The following is a 20,640-nucleotide window of genomic DNA, read 5'->3' as shown; positions in this document are numbered from 1 at the left end:
ATGAAGTTATGGGCCTAAAGCCCCTTATTGTTGTGTATCTGTGGTCATGCAGTCCAGCGCAGCAGAATATAACGAAGGTGAGGGAAACTGTGCAGACGCTGCCAACCCTCTGGGTCCTTTTTCCTGCATACAACTGAAGCAGCAGCAAGTCGAGACAAAGGGGCAAAACACCACAGCGCTTTGTCTGCGTCTTTTTATCGCGCCAAGCTCATATTATGCAGACACAATTGCGACGTGAAATCTCCGTCTGCTGCAATTGCTTAAATGGTAGCTCAAGTATTTAAACAAGCTCAGATGAATTTGTCTGAAGCTTACACTCATTCATCTGTGCTGTGCAACGGGGATTCTTCAGCAAAGTCATCTGTATTCAGTAAACAAAGTGTTATTGATGAGTTGATTCTAGCTGGCTTTGCCAGTAAGTGAGCCGGAGAAGAGATTATGTCCTCAAGCCAAAACCCAACAGAAGTTTGAATAAGGGGATAGAAGTGCAGCACTCATTGTAGCAGGAGAGGATAAGCTGTGTTCAACATTTAAATAACAGCTCAATACCTGTGATATGAAAAGGCCTGAGCAGCTCAGACTCGCCAAAGTGGAAAATGTCTCAGAATGATAAATCTTTATGACTCCACTATTCACTGGGGAAAAGTGATTGATGTTTGTGTTGATATCAACTTACTGAGGAACTGCAACTGAGGGAGCTTTTTGGGAGTTTCATCTACTAAAGGACCAAAACAGTTAATCCGTAAGAGAAGGGAAAGGTGTAACTACAGCAGCATATGGCAAAGGCTCTGAGGAATCCAGAAATCTGTTAATCCACCACGGGTACGGTAGGGGATTATACCCTCTGTGACTTTTGTCTGTTTTTACATCGAGCTTTGCATTGGCCCGTCCACAGTTTGCTTTCAAGCTGTTGTTATTCAGCCATGGGAGATGTTGCAATGCTGTTTACAACTACTTGGAGGTAGTTTTGAAGTAAGCTTGTACTTAGATACACTGAATGGAGAACGGATGAGGAACAGATGTCGGAAAATCTAAAGCAGCATTGATTCACTGAAGGAACATCGGAAAATGTTCCAGTTTTACTCACTAAAATAAGATAATTACTGTAAGCTCAATTCAGATTGCAGTTTGAGTCACCTCATGAAATAAATTTTTTTTACATGGGGTTCTATCTGGATGTTATCGGCCATTAATTCATTAATGTGAGCGGCTTTAATGTGTTCCATTTGCCCTGGAAGTCTGATGTAGGAGCTGGAAGTGGTGTTTCACCCGAGCTGACCACTTTCCAGGACTACAAATAGGAAAACCAGAATAGTTTTTTCATTGACGTGGTTAGCTTTTGAGAGCAATGCCAGTTTCTTTTTTTTTTTTTTCTCCTATTCAAACACTCCTGCAATCTGTAAAACTGAGTTAGACTTAGCATCAGTTTCAGTTTGACTTGACATAGTGGGCATCAGATCATCTAAATGTAGATGAGTCAGCTGAAACCAATCTAGTCTTAAACTGTGATCACGATAGGGTTGTTTTTTACAGTATTTCATTCCTAATAAATGAAACTGAAGACGAGAGCTGCGCTGCTGAAAGCTGTTTTTTAATCGAGTCAAAAAAAGTCATTTTGGTTCTTGTCCGATTAATCTGCTGTTTCCTCTCTATACCTCTGTCAGATTACCGTATTTTTCGGGCTGTAAAGCGCACCGGGTTATAAATAGCATTAAATGAAACAAAACTCAGATAAGTCAAACTTTATTCAACTCACTTGTTGTACTGCGTGACTGATAGTGTTGAGTTTGAAATCCGCTTCGTAAGCATGTCTCTCAACAGGAGCCATTTTTAGGGCGATGGGTATAGAAAATGAATGAATGAATGCACACAGTTTAATGTTGAAGCACAGATCGTAATACCCCGCGAGGCTCGTGACTACGGTGGCCCTAATGCTCAATCCATCAAGCAGTGCAGCTTCGTTGCTTACCAAGGCCGTGCTGAAACATTTTGACAGATTTTTGAGCGCTGTGTACCACATAAAACCGGTTCTAGGTCAGAAAGCACAACCAGAATGAATTCATACATTAGGCGCACCGCACTTTAAGGCGCACTGTTGTTTTGAGAAAATGAAAGGATTTTAAGTGCACCTTATGGTCTGGAAAACACAGTAATGTTAAACTGTGATCACAATAGGTTTTTTTTTTGTTTTTTTTACAGTATTTCATTCCTAATAAATGAAACTGAAGACGAGAGCTGCGCTGCTGAAAGCTGTTTTTTAATCTAGTCAAAAAAAGTCATTTTGGCTCTTGTCCGATTAATCTGTTGTTTCCTCTCTATACTTCTATCAGATTAGTCAGTAAAATGGGATTAAGCGGGTAAAGAAAATGGATGGACAGTCAGTAAAATGTACCGTTGATTTATTTGAAATTCAGCCTGGCTTCTTTAAGTATTACGCCGAATTTCAGAGGAAATAATACACTAATGCCGATGTGACCATCACCACCGTGTTTCACAAACAGATTGATTTTCTGATTTTGGAACGGATCTGTTCCTTTTCCCAACAGTTTACTTGCAGTTTAAACCTAAAAGCCTTTTTTGATAAAAAAAAAAAAAAAAAAAGAAGAAGTGTTTGATGAGCAGCGGCTGTCTCCCTGCAGGCCGGGTGAACTTACTCGATAAAAACATCAGCCAGTGCAAGAGCAGCCTTTGCTTCCATCGAAATGACCCTTGGTTCCTTTGTGGCCTCCTGACTGTCACATGACTTGCTCTATTGGGACCTTTTTCACCCTTCTGAGCATTAAAAAGATCTTTTCTTTGATGAATAAATTGAGGAATAGGTTGCCATCTGTAAAAATTGGTTTAAAGGAGTCTGTTTCGGGATTTGTCTGAGAATCTGATGTGTTTTTTTCTTTTTTTTTTTGTAGAAATGAAAGAAATCCTAAAAGACATTGCATTGGTGTGAATGTTGCTCTTAGTAAGCTCAGCTGACTTATACAGTGCAGTGTCAGTTAAATGTAGAAGGAGACACGATTTTCTTTAGATGCAAAACCATGCAATTCCTTTTCTGAGCTCTCAAAAGATTTTTTTCCCTTTTTTTTCTTTAAGTAGTCATAATAGTAGCTCCTTACACTGAAAATACAGAGGCTCGTCTTTTCGTATGATTTTAGTGTTACAAAAACACGACAAGATGTCTTTTAAATCTCATTATCAATGCAGTGAGTCAACCATAACCACCCCTGTCTCCAGAAGTTTTAAATAAACCTGATTCAAAACTGATTTATAGGTCTTACACCACACATATAGAATTACAAAAGCACACACAGCTGACAGCTTGATCCCTCAAATTGGAAGCTTGCCTCCATCATATTTCACTGCTCGAGTTCCAGTCGTGCAGCCAGACAATTGGCTTGTTTGAGTTCAGGATCATAATAATTAACTCTGTCCAACCAAAATATGTGTCCTCTTGCAATTCATTCTTTTCTCATGAGAGGAGGATTCCAGTCTTCATAAATTACATTTCTGAAAGCCTTTAGAGTCCTTTGTGTTTTTCCTGAGAAACCCCATTCAGCCTAATTATCACCTTTCCTCACAAGGTAGACTGTCCTTGAAACGCCCAGCTGGATGTGATGTGTGCTACAGTTGCTCTTCTCACTTTGACCATCTCATAACTTTACAAAGCCTTTTTTCCCCCCACCACAGAGAACAAATCTGTATTAGAAAAAAGTCCCTTCTGCACTCCTGTAGTTTCAGCGCTGCGTCAGAGTCGATCCCGAACATCAAGAGCTTCCTTCCAAAATGAAAGGCAGCAATTAACACATCAAGGTTGAAGATGATGCCATATTAATTTTTCTCGCCTTCCTCGGCCTTTGCAGTTAGCTACTGTTGTATGATAAGCATTTCCTTTTTCCTGCTGTGATAAGAAGCCGAGGGACAGTACTTGTCAAATAAAGCCAGTTAATGATAGCGTGATGTGATGTTTTATCTTTTCAAGGGAAGTCCGCAGCTACTCTAACTCATTGTTGTTACCTCCCAGATAAGCTTTACTTTATCGACTTTGCCCCAGTCTGTCTCCCAAATTATAGGCGCTCATTAGCTACCTATCCAACAGTGACATGTGTAGCTATGGGCCAGCATAATGGTCCTTGATTTGATCTGATTTTTGACTGCTGTAGCCGCAACAGAGTTATGTGGCACTTTTTGAGGCAAGGACCACTGTTCCCTCTAAGCTGCCCCCCCCAGCTGCACACAGAGCTGCAGTGTGTTAGTAAAGGATGACCATGAACTTACAGTAGGTGAAACGCATGCAGATTGTCACTAGAAGAGGGAATACTTTGTGTTGTAAATCAAATTATGATTAATCAAGTTTTTTTTTTTGTTAAGGCTCTATTGGAAATTCATAGCACTTGTTACTGAAATGTATCTCAAACTAGAAGCAGTTAAAGTTCAAGTTGAAGCCTCACCAGTCATTGTAGAGAGTCGAGGTTCTAAAAACACATTGAAATACATGAAATTGGGTTATTTAAGCTGTGCTTCACAGTGGATATAGAAATAGAACTGTATAATGAAGAAATGATAGATGTTGCCTGCCACCTGTCCTGAAGCTGACTTTATGGTTCTCTTCAAAAATATCTCTACCAGCAAAAGATATCGATAAGAGATCGCTGTGCTGGGCTCGAGGATGACTTGTTTTACTCAGCACAGCATTGCTGTGTGCTTCTAAATGTACGCAATAAAATCACGCTCAACCCATTCAAAGTTCAACACCAATGGCAGCAGGGATGGACTCCAGCTGCAGACCGTTTCCACACTTACAAAAAAGTGACATGTTCGACAGCGGTGACATGTTGGGTCATCTCACAGAAAGATGTCCCTCAAACGAAGCTCGGGACGTGTGGAGAATGGATAGCAGCACCGAAGCATGAAAGAGGTTTTTCCTTCACTTTCCATCCGTACAGTCACGGTTCCCTGAATCAGCTGGGCAGAATTTCACTTTGCCCAAATATTTTCTCAAAATCCCTAAAAAGGCTAGCGGCATTCTCATTCTTGATCTTGAATGGAATTTGGGAAATATTTGCCTGCAAGCACACTTTAAGGCCCTTCTGCATCAAGCTGCCAGTCAGCTGTTAGGAGCGTTGCTGAATATCTGTCTCTTTGTCTCTTTTCTGCACTGACTGACCTCATCATTTCACAGATGACCTGGTAGTAGTCGGAGTCTCCGTTAGTTGAGTCCATTATCATATAGCTTAATTTCTACTTCTTTTTTTTCTCTGCCTCTTCCTGTTTTTCTGTCCACTCCCAAAACAAAAAATTCTCTAACAATATCCACAAACTATGCACAGACTTCTATGGTGAGGGAAACGGTCCAAATCGTGATAATAATTGAGCTCTTCTAGTAGTTTACCACTCCCTTCTGCGCTGGAGAATTTTGTCCTCTTGAGCAGGCGTAGATTGTACATCCTGACTTGTAGTTGCACGGGGTCTTTGCGGTGCGTTCGAGTGCTTTTTTTTTTTTTCACATCGTCGCTGATTCTTGACCCCAGTTTGGCATAAGAACCTTGAGTCTTGTGTCCTTATTTGAAACACTGCGCGAATGCTTCTCATCTCAAAGAAAAACACCCTCGGTTTTCCCATACTTTGGCTCGACTCTCTGGAATCACGAAGCCACAGTATTATGAGAAATAAAAATAGAGATTAGTCTTTTCTGCCGTCATCCATCTCTGTGGCTCAGTGTCACCCACTGCAATCAGCTCGAGACAGTTCATCGTCAGTCATTTGCTATTGATTTGCTGAAAATGTGAAATATACAAACACTGGCTTTGTTTGTTGTTGATGCAAATATTATTTTTAAGTATCTACCGGAGAGGTATGCAAGAGATGGTTATGGTTGTGCTGTGATATATTTACAGCTGTCAGTCAGTAACCTCCTGAGACTCGGATAAGATAAACTCCTGAGACTTTGCATCTTACCAGTTGCAGTTTTAAGAAGCACATTCTCCGTTCATGCAAGCCAACCAAATTCTATTTGATATATCCCAAGCCAATACAAGCTGTCAGTCAGTATTAAAGTCAGATTCACATATTTACAGAAAAGTTGTGTTGTTGTCATTAGGGAGCAAAGGCCAAAAACTCAAGTAAACTATTCAACAGCTGTTCAAAAGAAAATCATGCAGATCTTGTTTGGAAGTTTTAAGGTATTACTTCAACAAACACAGCTATTATCTAGTGGCATAGGTTGGCATTTATGTGCTGGAATGTAGTTCTTATTTTTACTGTAATTCTGAGAGACTGCAAATTAAAGATGAGCGCAGGGGAAGTGTAGTGAGCATGTTCAAACGAAGGAACTTCTCACTTAGTGTTTTTGACCCTTCAAACTGTGTTTGTGCCTCGCTTCGTGTGCGGCTCCTACGTGTTCAAGCATTAGCGCGGATAAAAAACTTTAAATAAAACGCAGGGAACAGAAAAAGTGAAGGAACTGAGGTTTGGTGAGAGGTCCCTCCCAGTGGAGAGGTGCGCTGTTTGAAAAATGCTGTAGTAATTGGGAGATGAAAACCCTTCTCGCTGAGAAGACTCTGAAACAGATAAGACATCTGCCACAAGTCACAAGGTTATGAAGAGTCATAATGCTTCCTTTTGTGGGTGTTTGTGATCTGTTGATTGTGTTGTAATTTCAAGTGTCTTTGCACTTGTTTTGCAGTTCAATTTTGTGACATTTCTGAGGATGTGTTGTCACTTTTCTTTCCTTTGTGTTGGTGTGCATAGGTGTGTTCATCTTTTGTATCTCTGTGGATTTGCATCCTTTCCTTTTTGAATAAAATGATAACAATCTTTTGCTTCTGCTGACGTTTTGGTCGTCATGTCTTGTCATCTGTTAGTGGTCGTTTGTCTTTTTTCTTTATGTAAATTTGTCGTTGGTCACTTTGTGTCTGTTGCTGCTTTGTTGCCTCTTGGTAATTGGGGCTTTATCTCTTGTTATGGTATTTGGTTGTACTCACTTGGTGTGTCTTTGCATCAGTTACTGCTGCCTTTGTATTCACTGGTTCGAGCATCTGTGGCTTTTTGTCCGTTCAGCTAACCAAACACACATGAATCGCAGCGACGGGGTCGAAAATTCAAAGTGGGTCAGGATGAAGAGTAGCTTTTATTCCGCACCTTTTTCTCCGTCTGATACATTTCAGGTGATATGGAAACAGTTAACAGCAATTGGGGCAGCTACTTCTTCATGTCTCACTCGTCTTTGCTCTGGGTGGTGGTGCTGGGTGTTTGGTGGGAGGTGGGGGTGGGGGTGGAAGTCTTTGTAGTAGTCACAGCTCCAAATCTCATTTGTAATGGTTATCAACTGGTTGGGCTCTTCACAATAGCTAATGGGGAAAACAAATCGGTATTTGCCATGTTTATCATTTGATTAACCTTCATATTATCCCTGTGTAATTAGCCTAATTATGAGAGGCTTTACACTGAATGTCTGATAGCTCCCTGTACAAGCAGGTCTGAAATTTCCTGGCCTCCAACCAGTGGAGCGCTCCTGTGTTTAAAAACTCTGAACCAGGCAGAGTGTAGCCGTAATACCTGTTCAAACATGTGCCATAAAGGATAAAATCATCTTCGGCATTTGGAAATCAAAACATTCAGTCCCACTTGAAAGCGCTGCCTCTCACTGGATGTTTTTAAAGGACCGGTGTGTAGAAAATGAGGGGATTCAGTGGTGATGTTGCAGATTGCTGCCAAATGCAACCCACTACAAAACATCTTGTGCAGACAGGTCTCGTTGCTCGATGTGAAACAAAGTTCACATCAGAACAGAAAAGCAATGGTTACGGTCCATTGCCGCAACTCACCCGGCAAGTTGGGGATCACTTGCTGCCCGTCTGCTGTTGTCAGAGCAGAGTTAGCCATCGGGTCAGTGTCTGAGTGCAGACTGGATGAGCTGTGATTGGGACGCTCTCCTCACTGACCGCTCAGCACACTTGCTTTGACACAACAACAAAAAAAAAAAAAAAAGGTGATTTTTGCCTGCTAGCTTCCTCACTCCTTATTGTCACAGCCAGTTTGTGTCAAGTTGCCAGTGTTGGTTAAAAGACTGACTCACAGCAGGTGTTGGAACATGAAGAATTGTTTCTTGTGCTGCAGGTGAATTTGTTTCACTGCCAGGCATCAAGTCCTAAGAAGAGCTTTTCTGTTCATACAGTTTATTCAAACCCTTTTTTTATTTTTTATAGCCGTGATAACACCTACACAACTTCATTGTGACAGCTCCTTTTCTTCGCAGATACATGTTTTTAACACTTGTGTTCAGTGGAGGACTGTGGGCCAAACCTTCCTGCAGTACTTCTAAGCAACTCACATTTTAGCAACCCCAGTGACTGAAAGTGGATGAACCTGTAGGAAGAATAAGGTGTTTGAAAAAACATATATCCCCATGTGTAACAGAATCAGAGATGTACGCAGTCACATAGCATAAAGGAGATCTAGATAGAGTTAAACAACAAGAAACATAGATCCTCACAGGAAGTTAGTGATGAACAGATTGAAAATGTAAATGCACGTGAACATAACATACCACAGCCGTATGTTTATGAGCCTGATAGGCCTCATAAAGGGCAGGTAAGGGCAAGGATTAGAATGAATATCATTCATCTTAGAGAAAGTCGTTTGTGGTGTGAGGAGAACCAGCAGACAGCTGAGATGGTGAGTTACTGATGTTAGCCAATCATTGCTGACATTGTGTTCAAAGTACAGCAAAGTTTGCCATCGCATGTCATGGTTTAACAAAAGTACACAGGGTTGTACTCTGCTTGAGTATAAAAGAGGGCGATAAACAGAACTTAATGTACAACGATCAGCTGGTGGACTATAGTCGTATCACCAAGTGTAACATAAAGAGGGTAAACCAAGAGCCCGATGAAAGACGAATGGGAACGTTGTACAGTCGGGTGTCCTGGCACAACCTGCAGAGAGGCTGCTACTAATGACGACACCGACGTAAGACACATCAGTCCTACATGATTCTGGTTTCAGTATCCCACCTGGAACTCCGTTTAATTGAATAACCCTTTATTCATTCAAAAGAGGATTTTGGAATCAGTAACATACATTTTCATTTACTTATCTGCTTCTTGTAAAGGAACCTGTGCAGCATTCTTCTTTGAATGTGTGGGTACATTATCCACACAGGATTCCTGTTTCCTCACCTAAGCTAGCTCTGTTAGAGCTGTGCTTACTGAGCGGGTGGATTCCATGCAGCCTGTGCTAACACAGGCCTCTCTTAAATAAGACGGACTAGCTCCATCACAAATACAGTCACTGCAGCCTGTACTACAGAAACACCTCCCCAGGGTGACATGAAATGACACCTTGTGAGAGATTTAATAAAATGCATTAAATCTAGCCGTAACTCTTCAAAAACACGTTGTCACTAAATGTTTACTTTGTGAAAAGTGCAACCTGCAGCTAGCACCTGAGTTTTCACCACATCGGGCTAAAAAAAGCCTAAAAAAGTGTTTGTGTTCTATTTTAAGCTGAATGTTTTTGCCTTTTGACTATTATTTGAAAAATCTGAAAACATTTTGGACAATAAACTAAACACTCGAGAGGATCTCTGTGAAGTTTTCTTGTGATCAGTCATGTTTCCCTTCTGTGCTGCCTAATCAAAGTCACTTTTCTGATCACTGCACGCCGCGCTGGTGCTCATCTGATTGTGTGATCCAAACAAAAATAGGGGCCAAGCTATTCAAACACTGCTTCTTAGTGCCTCTGCTGGTTTAAAACTCCAAAGTATGAAATAAATTGTTGATTAAATTGAAATCGGTCATGGAACCAAATGGGATTTATGTTGTTAAATTCACAGATTTACCTGAAAAAAAGCAAAAAAAATTTCTTTCACTCGGTGGGGAGGTGAAAAAAAAGATTAAGAATAAGATCAGTGGAGCAGGATCAGCAGGAAGACCCCGGCCTCTGTTTTGGTCTTGGTGTTGAGATAATCTTGTCATGTAGCTGTACTGTTTTCAGTGGCTATGTTTCAGAACACGATGTTTGACTTGCCCAGTCATCTGATGTCCTGAGACTGCCAGTGCACCTTCACGATTAAATTTTCAACACTTGAAAGAGGTCCAAAACAGCTTTTTGCTTTGATTAATATGCCAGCACGTAGTATGGTGTCACACTTACGGTACCTTCAAATATTTACCCCTTTTTGCTCAAAGCGGTTCCAGATCCATAATGACCGCTTGAACTCCTCGGTATCCCCCGTTTTCAAACAGTGGAGCGAGAGCTTGTTTGTTTAATGTCGCATTAACCTGTTCAGCCATTCAACCGGTCCTAAAGCAGAGCGAGTCCAATGCTGGGAAGACTTTGTAACAACCTCTTGCAGATGGGAACCTTTAATTTTTAAAGCATTTTCATCCGCATGGCTGATCCTCCGCACGTTGTGTCACGAACCGAATCCCAGTCGCCTACCAGCCCTGCACTTGCTCTGAAAAACCTGCCAGCCAAAGTGTATCTCCGTCTTTATCTCTGCAGTGTCTTTTTGTTGGAAATGATGTTTTGATCGGTGCTTAGTGAGCCAAAAACGATGTAGTTTTAAGTGTTCTCTTCTCACGGGACAATGTCCGAGGCGGGAGACGAGCAGCTTAATTGCCCACATCTGAAGTCCTCGTGCACTTTTTCTGTCCAAGCGTACATATTTGCAAAAGTGTGGCAGTATGAGAGCTGTTATCCTATAGCATTGATTGTATGCATCCAAAAAAAATTTCAGAGGGAAAACTAAAGCTTACACTGATCTTGCCTCAGACTTTAAAAAAAAAAAAAAAAAAGTAAATCCATTTATTTATTTATGGCTGTTACATTAAAAACTGGGTTCCCTTTTTGCAGAATACTCACGAACGCTGCTTCACAAATTCACACCTGAAACCAGCACAACATAGTCAGTGTGACACTACGGCCTCTCTGGAATTAACTGTGGGATTAGGCCCTTTTATTAAGGGCACCTTAGAGGCAGTAGTAAAGGAAAGGAAAGTGCAACTCTTTGCCCACCAGATTTATATTTCTACTATCAGTGCTCCAGAGTTCTACCGACAGATGATGTCACTACGACATATAGAATTTTTTTTTTCTTTCCCCCCATTAAAAAGTATGTGCTCTTCCTAAATTTGATGGCAGCAACACGTCCCCAAAAAGTTGGGATATGTCTGAGTTTTCGTTTCACAACAGTCTGCAAGCGTCTGGGAGCTGAGGAGCCCATCACATTCTGGTCTGATAGACAATTCAATCAAATCAAATAGTGCGATGTCAGCAGTTTTGCTTGCAAAAGTCAATCTTGAGATAAATCACGCACAAATAGGTGGTTTTTCACAGTAGTTTTCAAAATATGGTGACTAGCAACACTTAAAAGCAGATAATGTGGGTAAATGGCAGGTGAACACAGATGCTAAAACACAGTGGGAACTGCACTCCGCATGAATGCTAACATGGTTTTGTTCAGTCACCTGCAAAATTATTCATCCCCTTATTGCATTGGATCACAATTGCTGTTGAATAATTCTACGAACAGCTATCTTTGGAACTGACAGGATGCTGACATTTTGACCACATCAGATACAACAATGATAATATGTCAGTTTGTCTTTTAGGCTTATTTCAGAAGATAGCAGTTATCCTGTCTACTAATGGGTAAAAACCGTTAACTGTTATATGCAAATAACGTTTCCTGATGCTTCACTTTCCAATAGAACTACAGCCCAGTATTTCTTTGTTAGTCTGCCAATACAAACTTAGTCATTTGTCTCTCCCGTATTTTATGGTAACACAGCCATAGCGTCACCATTCTTGACAGGCTGTAAAACTAATCATCTCTTTCTCATGTAGAGGCTAGTTTAAGCTTAACGTCGATTTTTAGCTTTTCAGTGTTTTACACCAAATCTTCAAAGACTGAGAAAAAAGATGAAACAAAACGCTGCAGTTACAGGAGTCAGTCACTCACCAGTCAGCTCGTGGAGCATTTTAAAAGGAGAGGCTTCTGAACTCTGCAGTGTTGATAATGTGCCATTCAACATGCCATTCAGTTTCCCAGCCACAAAGAGTTTTTGCTAGAGAGCATGTCATTCTTTCCCCCTAAAATGTCTGAACCCTACCATCTTACGTTAGAATTCAGTACTCTCTGTGGTCCTCTTTGGATGGGCTTGTTTGATAGTTTCCTCTGTGGATATGAAAGATTAATGCAGCTGAAGCACCTGCAGCGGTTCCTCAATGACAGCTGTATAAGTGCAGTGGAACAGCTGTGAGAAGACAGCCCGACTGCCATGAACTCATAAAGCAAACCGTGGAAACGTGCTGTCACTGCTTTGTGAGTCATTTGAACTGCCCTTGCAATCAGAATGAACTTTCCACGAAACTCCAACACTAATTCAGTGTGCAGTGTGACTGGATGCGTGTCTTTGACCTATTCTATATGCCTTAATGTTTTGGACACATTTTCTTTTGGTATTTTGCAGATCAATGAAAAAATTACTTTTTTTTTTTTTTTTAGTTTATTGATTTGTCTGAGCTCAAAGATAATGAGCCAAAATGGATTTGTAAAGGCAGCACGTCTCATCATCAGACCTTTCCCCACACGTTCTTCATATGAGCATATGATTTACGCTGTAAGAATCCTCTTTGTGTGGCTCTCCTCAGGAGGTGCCTGGTTTCCTCCCACAGTCCATAGCACTTACTCGGGGTGATGCGGATGCTTTAAACTTATACATTTGTTCATCTACCTGCTAAAGACACCTGGTCAAATTTAACAGACATTAAACCATGACTGTGGATGGTGTCCATAAAATTAAACCATTTGTTGCACTTTGGCACAAAAAAAATTGTAATGTTATAATATGCAACGGATTATTGAAAAAAAGTAGCCAGATGAATACAGACAGCTTGTAGTTGGTGCAAAGGTTTGTTCGGATGGTATTCAGTTATTTTGGCCTGAGGCCAGCCAGCACCACCACAGTGATAGCACAGCCCCAGCAGTGAAGCACAGAGGTGGAAGTGTAATGACCTGGGTGCCCAAACTGTCGGCTCGATGACAGTTGTGGATGGAACGATGAGCGCTCGCGTAAAAACCAAAAGCTTGTTGACACGATGGCTTCCAGTCTCCAGCGGCTCGGCAGAAGAGCAATTTTCCAAAACGATGATAATCGAAAGCAGAAATCACACAAGCGTCTCTAACCAAGAAAAGAAATAAGCAAAATAGAATCATGCATTGTTTTAACTTTACACATTAAAAGTCTTAGTGCAAAGCTCATACATAAGAAATAAAATGGAAATCTTTTTTTTAACTTCAATAAGTTATGGAATGGACATATGGCAGTGTATTTATAAAACTGATGTGATAAATAACTTGACTTTTGCTGCATTGAGAGCTTACTATGGGGTGTATATTTGAGTGTTCAGTGTCACAGAAAAGCAAATGCAATCGTATTAAACTCTAAGCACATTGCTTTATGTAGGTTTAATGTGGCCTTTAGGGTGTCCATAGATTGACATTCCACAATAAATTATTTGCCTTCCTCAAAGAATGCCACCACTTACTGTCACAGAACATTTTCCTTTCAGGATGTCACATATCAAGTCTTATTCAGACACGCTAAGATCATTCAAACCCCCCCCCCCACCTTACTTCAATCCATCTTTTATTCTGTTAGCCATCTGAGTGTTGGGAAATGAAAGCATTTGCATTGAAAGGACAGGTGGGTGTGAGACACCAGCGCTCGCTTGAATTGTAGCATTAAGAGCAGAGAAAAGAAATCAAAACTAAGAACCATTCAGACGGCAGGAGGAGCAGGGATTTGAGCTGATATTAAAAGATGATTTTGCGTGGGCTTTTCTGCTGTGCTCCGGAGAAAGAATTCAAACCCTGTATCAGTCAGAGTGAGGATAATAAACGGCACAAACATCAGAACACTGAACAACAAACAAGAAGAAGGAGAGGGGGAATCACGGCGCATAAATAGTTCAAATATTTCAAGTGATTTCAGAATGTGATGGTGAAATACTGGATGTTTGTGTCCTCAGCCACTGCGAGGTCTTTTAGTCTGTGGTGGTGTTCTGTTCGCTGCTACTGTGGAGAGGATGCACCTTTCAGAGAAAGTTGGAGCACTGATTAACGATCAGGGATGCACAGTTCTTGATAATATTACCAGTTTTATTAATATTTTACAGGTTTACTCTGCAAAAAGCACACAAAAGCTCCCATAAGATGAAGAAATGAATCAATCCCTTCATGCTTTGTCATTCCTGAACACTGTTCGCGGCTCATTTTTGACAGCCACATCAACACTAAAAAAAATCATTTAGTTACTTCAGTGTTACACCATTTTTCAGTGCTTTTTCTGTTCTAAAGACCTTCTGTTTTTTAAGATGCTTTGTTGCTTTCACAGCTCTTTGTCTTGCACGTCACACTTTGTTTGTTGATCTTGTGCAGGCATCGCACGCAAGAGTGTGAGAAAAGAAAAGGCTCCAAGTCAGAGTTGAAAGCGATTTCCCCTCCACTTCAATACTTTATTAAATCGGACACATTGTTACATGTCAACAACACAGTGCGTAGTACCTTGTTTTTTATTTCCAAAACATCATTCTGCCCGTTGGTAGAAAGCTGATTCAATAGATAAGAGAAAAAGACTCATACGCACATGACAAGTAGGGCCTTTACTTCTAGAAACCACAAGTTTCCCTTGACATACATTTATTGTGGGTGTCGGGGGGTTTCCATCACATAATATCAGTCTTGAGTTCACAGTATTAGTTTGAATTGTTTTTGTGTTTCTCTCCTTAGAACTATGTGGAGCCCAGCAAACGAGCAGACGGGACAGGTGGCAGCCAGGATGGAGACCACTCCGTCCTTGGGTAGTGCCAGCGTCTCCATCTCCCAGCAGCAGGCACCCAAGAAATTTGCGCCGGTGGTCGCACCCAAGCCTAAGTTCAACCCTTACAAACAGTTTGGAGATGCCACCCACTCTGACCCTGCAGGTAACAGCTCAGAGGACAATAAACGAGCGAGTTACAAATAAACCATTCCCAGTTTTTACACCACAGGACTTGGCTTTTTTCTAGCTGACAGCATATTAAGTCAGAGCAGCGTTTCCTGTTCTCCGCTGTACAGAGATATTTAAGTCAGTCACGTCACTTAGTTTTAGTCAACATGTCATTTCCTGCTTTTTCCAAAGTAATCCTTTAAATTAGTAATAAAGGTTATAGAAAAAGCTGGGATGCAAATCTTATAAATCCTTCATTTATTCACAGTGGAACATGTTGAAAGTGAGACATTTTAGCATATCATGAAATATATCGGCTCTTTTTTAATTTGATGGCAGCAGCATGTCTCAGAAAAGTTGGGACACGAACATGTTTCCCCTGAGTGGCATCACCTGTTCTTTTAACAACAGTCTGGAAACATCTGGGAACTGAAGAGACCAGGAGCTGGACCCTTGGGAGAGGAATGTTGTCCCATTTTTGTCTGCTATAGTCTAGCTGCTCGACAGTCCTGGCTCTTTGTTATATTTAGTGTTTCAAGATGGACCAAATGTTTTTTAGCCGGGGAAAGGATTGGACTGCAGGCAGGTCAGTCCAGCTCCCGGCCTCCTTTAGTATGAAGCCGTGCTGTTGGAATAGATGTGTTGTCTGGATGGGAGCATATGTTGCTCTAAAACCTGTACGTTATATACCTTTCAGCATTGATGGTGCCTTTCCAGATGTGCAAGTTGCCAGTTCCATAGGCTCAACTGCACCCCCCTTACCATCAGAGATGCAGGCTTTTGAAGTGAACGCTGACAAACAGGCCTGATGATCCCTCTCCTCTTTAGTCTGGATTATGTGATCAGTTTTCGACTTTGCCTCAGTCCATTTTCAATTAGCTTTGGCCTAAAAAAAAAAAAAAAGTGGTGTTTCTAGATCATGTCCACACATGACTTTTTCTTTGCAGGATAGAGATTTTACTGCATCTGTGGACGGGGGTGTGTGTCAGTGTTCAGTGTTCCTGAGCCCAAGCAGTGATTTCTATGACAGAATCTTACGTTTTTAATGCAGTGCCACCTCTGGGCCTGAAGATCCAATACTGGTTTTTAGCCATGTTGGTTGTGCACAGATTCTCTGAATCTTTTGATGATAATATGTTGTGTGGATGATGGAATGTTCAATGTTAGTTTTGCTGAATCTGCCCATCTTTGCCTTTGAGAGACTCTGCCTCTCTAAGGTGCTCTTTTTTTTTTATAGACACAATCAGATTATCGACCTTTTACCAAATAGCATATTTAATTTCAACTAAATCTGTACTTTCTTGAGATGTGTTGCTGCCATCAAATTCTAAATGAAATTTAGGTTTCTAAGTCTTCTGAATCATTACATTCAGTTTTGTTTGCTTTTTATTGACACTTTTGAATCAGGCTTGTAAAACAAAGCAGCTGCCGCTGAATGTGCTCCCTTCAGTGCTCCACATTATCACCAGCTGAATCAGAATCCACCATTTTTTAAATGTTCTATCAAAGAAATGCTATTTTTAAATAATACATTAGCTTGTTTCACCAAAAAAAGGCAAATCTGCAGCATTTGACATTGGTTTCCATAGTTACAGAATGATATATTTTGTTTGTTTCAGTCCTTGGCAAAATATGTGTTTCCGGCTTACTTGAAACTGTTTCTGGACCTTGAAGAGACTTCACCAAAGCATTTAAAGTCACCTTTAAAACATAGAGCGTTAGGAAAAGGAGTGAAAGAGCTTAACAAGGTTGAAACGCACAATCACTGATTCTAGAGAGTGTCTCTCTGTCATGGTAACACTGAGCACCCATTCACTTCTTTAAGTATTATTCTCGGTCGCATGGATCGTACATGGATCCTATTTTCATACTTTTGGCTTCTTTCGTCATCAGTTGAGGAGCGTTCAGACTGAATGGAAGGAGAGCAGAGAGAGACTCATAGAGACTGATTTTAATGATGAGATTTGCAGAGTAATTACAAGTAATTAGAGAGGTGTTAATGCATGGATATTTTCAAGTAAATGTAGTAAAAGTAGCGTGGCTTGCAGTCGTGTGTGAGTTCAGGAAGCCTCGTGTTGTGTGTTGTTTTTCTTTTCAGGTCCCCTGGGAAGTGATGGCTTGTTTTCAATCCAAAGACTTTAGTGTACTCACTACCAGAAGTGTGGGACTTAAACTTTTATTTTATTACTCATATTAATTATTAAGCGTAGCACTTCAGGAAAAGTTTATGAAAAAAAAAAAACATTTCTAGTTTAAGAAGGATGGAAGTTTACACTGCTTTCATTATTACCTTTGATGAGTAATATCCTTTGAAACAGGCCAGTGGTGTGAGAGGTAATGATTAGTCTCCTTTAGAAAGACTTTTAAAGTCAATCAAGAGAAGCTTTTAAAGTAGTGAGATATGCATTTTATTTACAGGTTTAAAAGCTTTTTTTTGGTGTCGGCAGAACAAGTGGAACGAGTGTTTTCACTCTGAGGAACGATAGTAGGAAGACTGAATCTTTGTTTCTGTTTAAATGGGAGTAAAGAAGAGCGTAGGAACCGAAATGTTGCAACCTGCTCAGTGCTACTTTACATTAGGACAGTTGTTTCAGTAAATGAAAACGGTTTTGCAGGCCTCAGATTTTTCAAGTTTTTCTTAATCAGAGGCCAAACTCACTTGTCTGACTTGTAAAATGACGGCCAGTTAAACTGATAACGGGGATAATTACAAACTGTTATCGACCCAGAACGAGACAACACTGAACTCTACAGACTGAGCTGAGTCACCTTTAAAAGTTGCTGTAACTAGTGGCTAAAATAATCTGTTTCGCGCTTGATTATAAGATTAATTCTATCTGATAAAATAAATATTCTCATATTTAAATGAAACGTCAGAATATTTTCATGTTTTTTTAGCTTAAATTATCCGAAGCGCTATTAAAAACAGGTGTGGTCATGTGGTTCTGTGTGCTCAGCATTAACGCTGTCACAGATATCAGCAGAAAGAAATTGAACTCGTTTTCTTTAAACTTACTCTTCTGCTTTCTTTAGGAATTCCCATTGAGTGAAAAACCAACTCGGTGAGAACGTCTGTTGGTGTTCAGCTGTGATCTTTATTAGCTGCTTCTTTGTCATCTATTTGCTCAGTTTTTTGAGAAAAGTTGACGCTTTCCCTTTTTTAACGTTTTTAAACCTAAATCCAGCCGATTGCTTGTTGTGTGGGAAACTGTCTGGGTGTGAGTACAACAGGCCGGGATGGGTCCACAGGGTCTTTGATCGGTTCACGGACTCTTTGTGGAGGGCTAACAACAACGCAGAAAATAAATGAAGGCGTCGCAGTCGTTCTCATCACTGCATGTGACTTTTCACTTGACAGACAGAGCTGTTAGCGTTCATTTAAACAGCAGAGCCACATTTCGCTTGCCTCCTGCGTGTCCCTACTGCGCAGCAGGGCAACCTCTGGCTTGTGCCATGTTTTTAAGTAATTATTTAAAGCATCCTGAATTTGTTTTTAAGTCTGACGTGTCCGAGATGTTGCAACGGTGAAACCTGGCACAGAGATGATGCTGCGCTCCCTTTTGTCTTCCACCTTCCCGTCTAGCTGATGTGTTGTAACATGAACATTATCTAAGCCTCTGCCCTCAAACCCCCTGAGAGCCCTAGATTTCCAAAACAGGGGAAACGGTTATGAAATTCAGTAAGTCGTGATCACACTGTGAGGCTGAAAACACGGCTCTCAGTGGGGGTTTGTGGTTTGAGCTCAGACCGTCTTGCGCTCCAGATGTTAGTTTTGTGTAAATTGTTCTTAGACGGCTGCTGTTTCAGCTCTGCCCACCAGTGTGGAGGGGGTGATATTCAACAACAAGGCCGTACACGGCGTTTTACAAAAGCAATAAAGAGTCGAGCTAAAATGGAAGGATAAGTTTTGTATAAAAGGAAATGCATAGATAGGTTTTAAAAGATTAAAGTGAAAAGGCTGGAGAAGCATTTGTGTTATTAACCAGCAGTTTTGTGTCGGTTGAACAAAACTGGACTAACCAGAGTCCAAAAGCCAACTTCTGCGATGGTGTGGGGTTGTGTCAGTAAACGCCTCCATCATGGCAGCTTCAGTACAGCCACAAAAAGACTAAATCTTCTCCAGGAATATACATGCAGTTTTCTACGAGAAGAGAAATCTGCTCTGCACACTGAAGAAGAGTGTACAGGGTAGTGTAGCCCTGACCCGTCCCCGAAAGAGAACGGCGGGGAATTTAAGGCGGCGCCGACGACACCAGACCGAAAGATGTGTTCGCAGGAGGAATGTGACAAAATAAGGTCTTTAAAGTGATCTGAGAAGGAACGGAAACATTACTAAGTGGCAAAAGCCCCACTGTCCGCTGTGTCTGCTGTGTTCTATAGGCCTAAAATGCAAAAATAAATGTGCTATTTTTTACTTTTTCATTTGGACATCTATTACATAATTGTAATACTAAAGTGTTTGTGAATATGAAGTAATTGAGGCAGTTGGAGTGTTACTAAGAAACATCTGTAGACCTGCTGTCACAGCTGACTGTGACGGAGGCTACGTGTTTATTTGGAATCCGATGAAAAATGTTCAACGGAGACAGGTCTGAACAAACTGCTGCATTGTTAACTTGATTTACACCACTTTTAGAGACAAACTAAAGATCCAAGAAGGTCTGTTGATCAAATCATTTATTGTGTGCCATTTGCGTGCCGAAAACCTGACATAGTTTAGTTGAGCTTAAATTGGAGAGCTGACAACGTTTTATCTCCTTTTACGTGACAACAGATCAGTTGACAAGGCCCTGATGTAAACTTTGATACATTTTGATGATCCACTTGAGTACATTTTGCACCCCCCCCCCACACTCACCACAGCACGCACAGGAACCTAAAGTCCAGCAGATGAGCCTGCGTAGATGGGTGCTCTACGCCAACAGGAGGAAGAAGTGGCTTATTGAGATTATATAGTGCTGCGGAACAGATGGGCTCCGAGGCATCTTCTTGTGTCTTGTGTCTGCATCAAGTAGATTTGCTTGGTGCTGATGTTGTGCACATGATTGGAGATGTTTCAGTGCAGCTTAGTGGCGTTATTAACATCACTTCCACTTCCTCCAACTCTAATCTCAACATGCCAGAGATATCCCCTCAGAAGGAAGGTGGAGAGGCAGCTTTCTGCGCTGTTGCTGGTGACTTTCCATCGTCCTCGTTATGTGCAATGTTACCGAGTGTGCTTGGTTTGGATAGAGGCAGGAAACGGGAATGCTTAAAGAGTGAGAGGTGAAGGGAAGAAGGACTGATTCATGAGCAACTTCTTCTATCAGATATTCTAGTTGCAATGTTTTGACTTTGTGGTTCCATTTCTGCATGAACGCAGGTGTGGCCGGTGGGTGGCCTCTGGAAAGGATCACCCAGGGACCATTTCCTCAGAATATTCAGTCAGATTAACCAGCCGACTTTTCTGAAGAAGCATTAGAGGATGAGTTTTTAAAGAAAGATGATACCTACAGGCTACGGTGTTTTCTCAAACCAGCCAAAGCAAAGACAGCCTGGCTTTGGAGGCCCCCCCGCGGGGGTGTTAACCGTCCAGCCTAACATGCTTGTTGCTGTGAGGTGCAAAGACATTTTGAGTTCAGGGCATTTGTGGCAGACAATAACTGTGAGAGTA

The 20,640-nt window shown here is 41.1% G+C and overlaps 2 protein-coding genes across 3 annotated transcripts in view; one reads left to right on the top strand and one right to left on the bottom strand.

The window, feature by feature from the left end:
• lpp (LIM domain containing preferred translocation partner in lipoma) overlaps positions 1–20,640 on the top strand; it is a 159,498-nt gene that overhangs the window by 36,186 nt on the left and 102,672 nt on the right. For both annotated transcript variants that reach the window (XM_072390141.1, XM_072390142.1), the window contains one exon: positions 14,789–14,982. In XM_072390141.1, coding sequence (XP_072246242.1) covers positions 14,793–14,982 — 190 coding nt within the window. In that variant the 5' untranslated portion in view covers positions 14,789–14,792. The remainder of the gene's footprint in view (positions 1–14,788; positions 14,983–20,640) is intronic.
• LOC140312341 (allantoinase, mitochondrial) overlaps positions 1–20,640 on the bottom strand; it is a 505,108-nt gene that overhangs the window by 457,851 nt on the left and 26,617 nt on the right. The gene's annotated exons all lie outside the window — the stretch shown is intronic.

The sequence above is a fragment of the Leuresthes tenuis genome, unplaced genomic scaffold, assembly GCF_036924035.1.
Source record: "Leuresthes tenuis unplaced genomic scaffold, fLeuTen1.0.hap1 SCAF_7, whole genome shotgun sequence".
NCBI classification, from domain to species: Eukaryota; Metazoa; Chordata; class Actinopteri; order Atheriniformes; family Atherinopsidae; genus Leuresthes; species Leuresthes tenuis.
The sequence above is the reverse complement of the archived record's forward strand: the minus strand, read 5'-3'. Positions and strand labels throughout refer to the sequence as shown.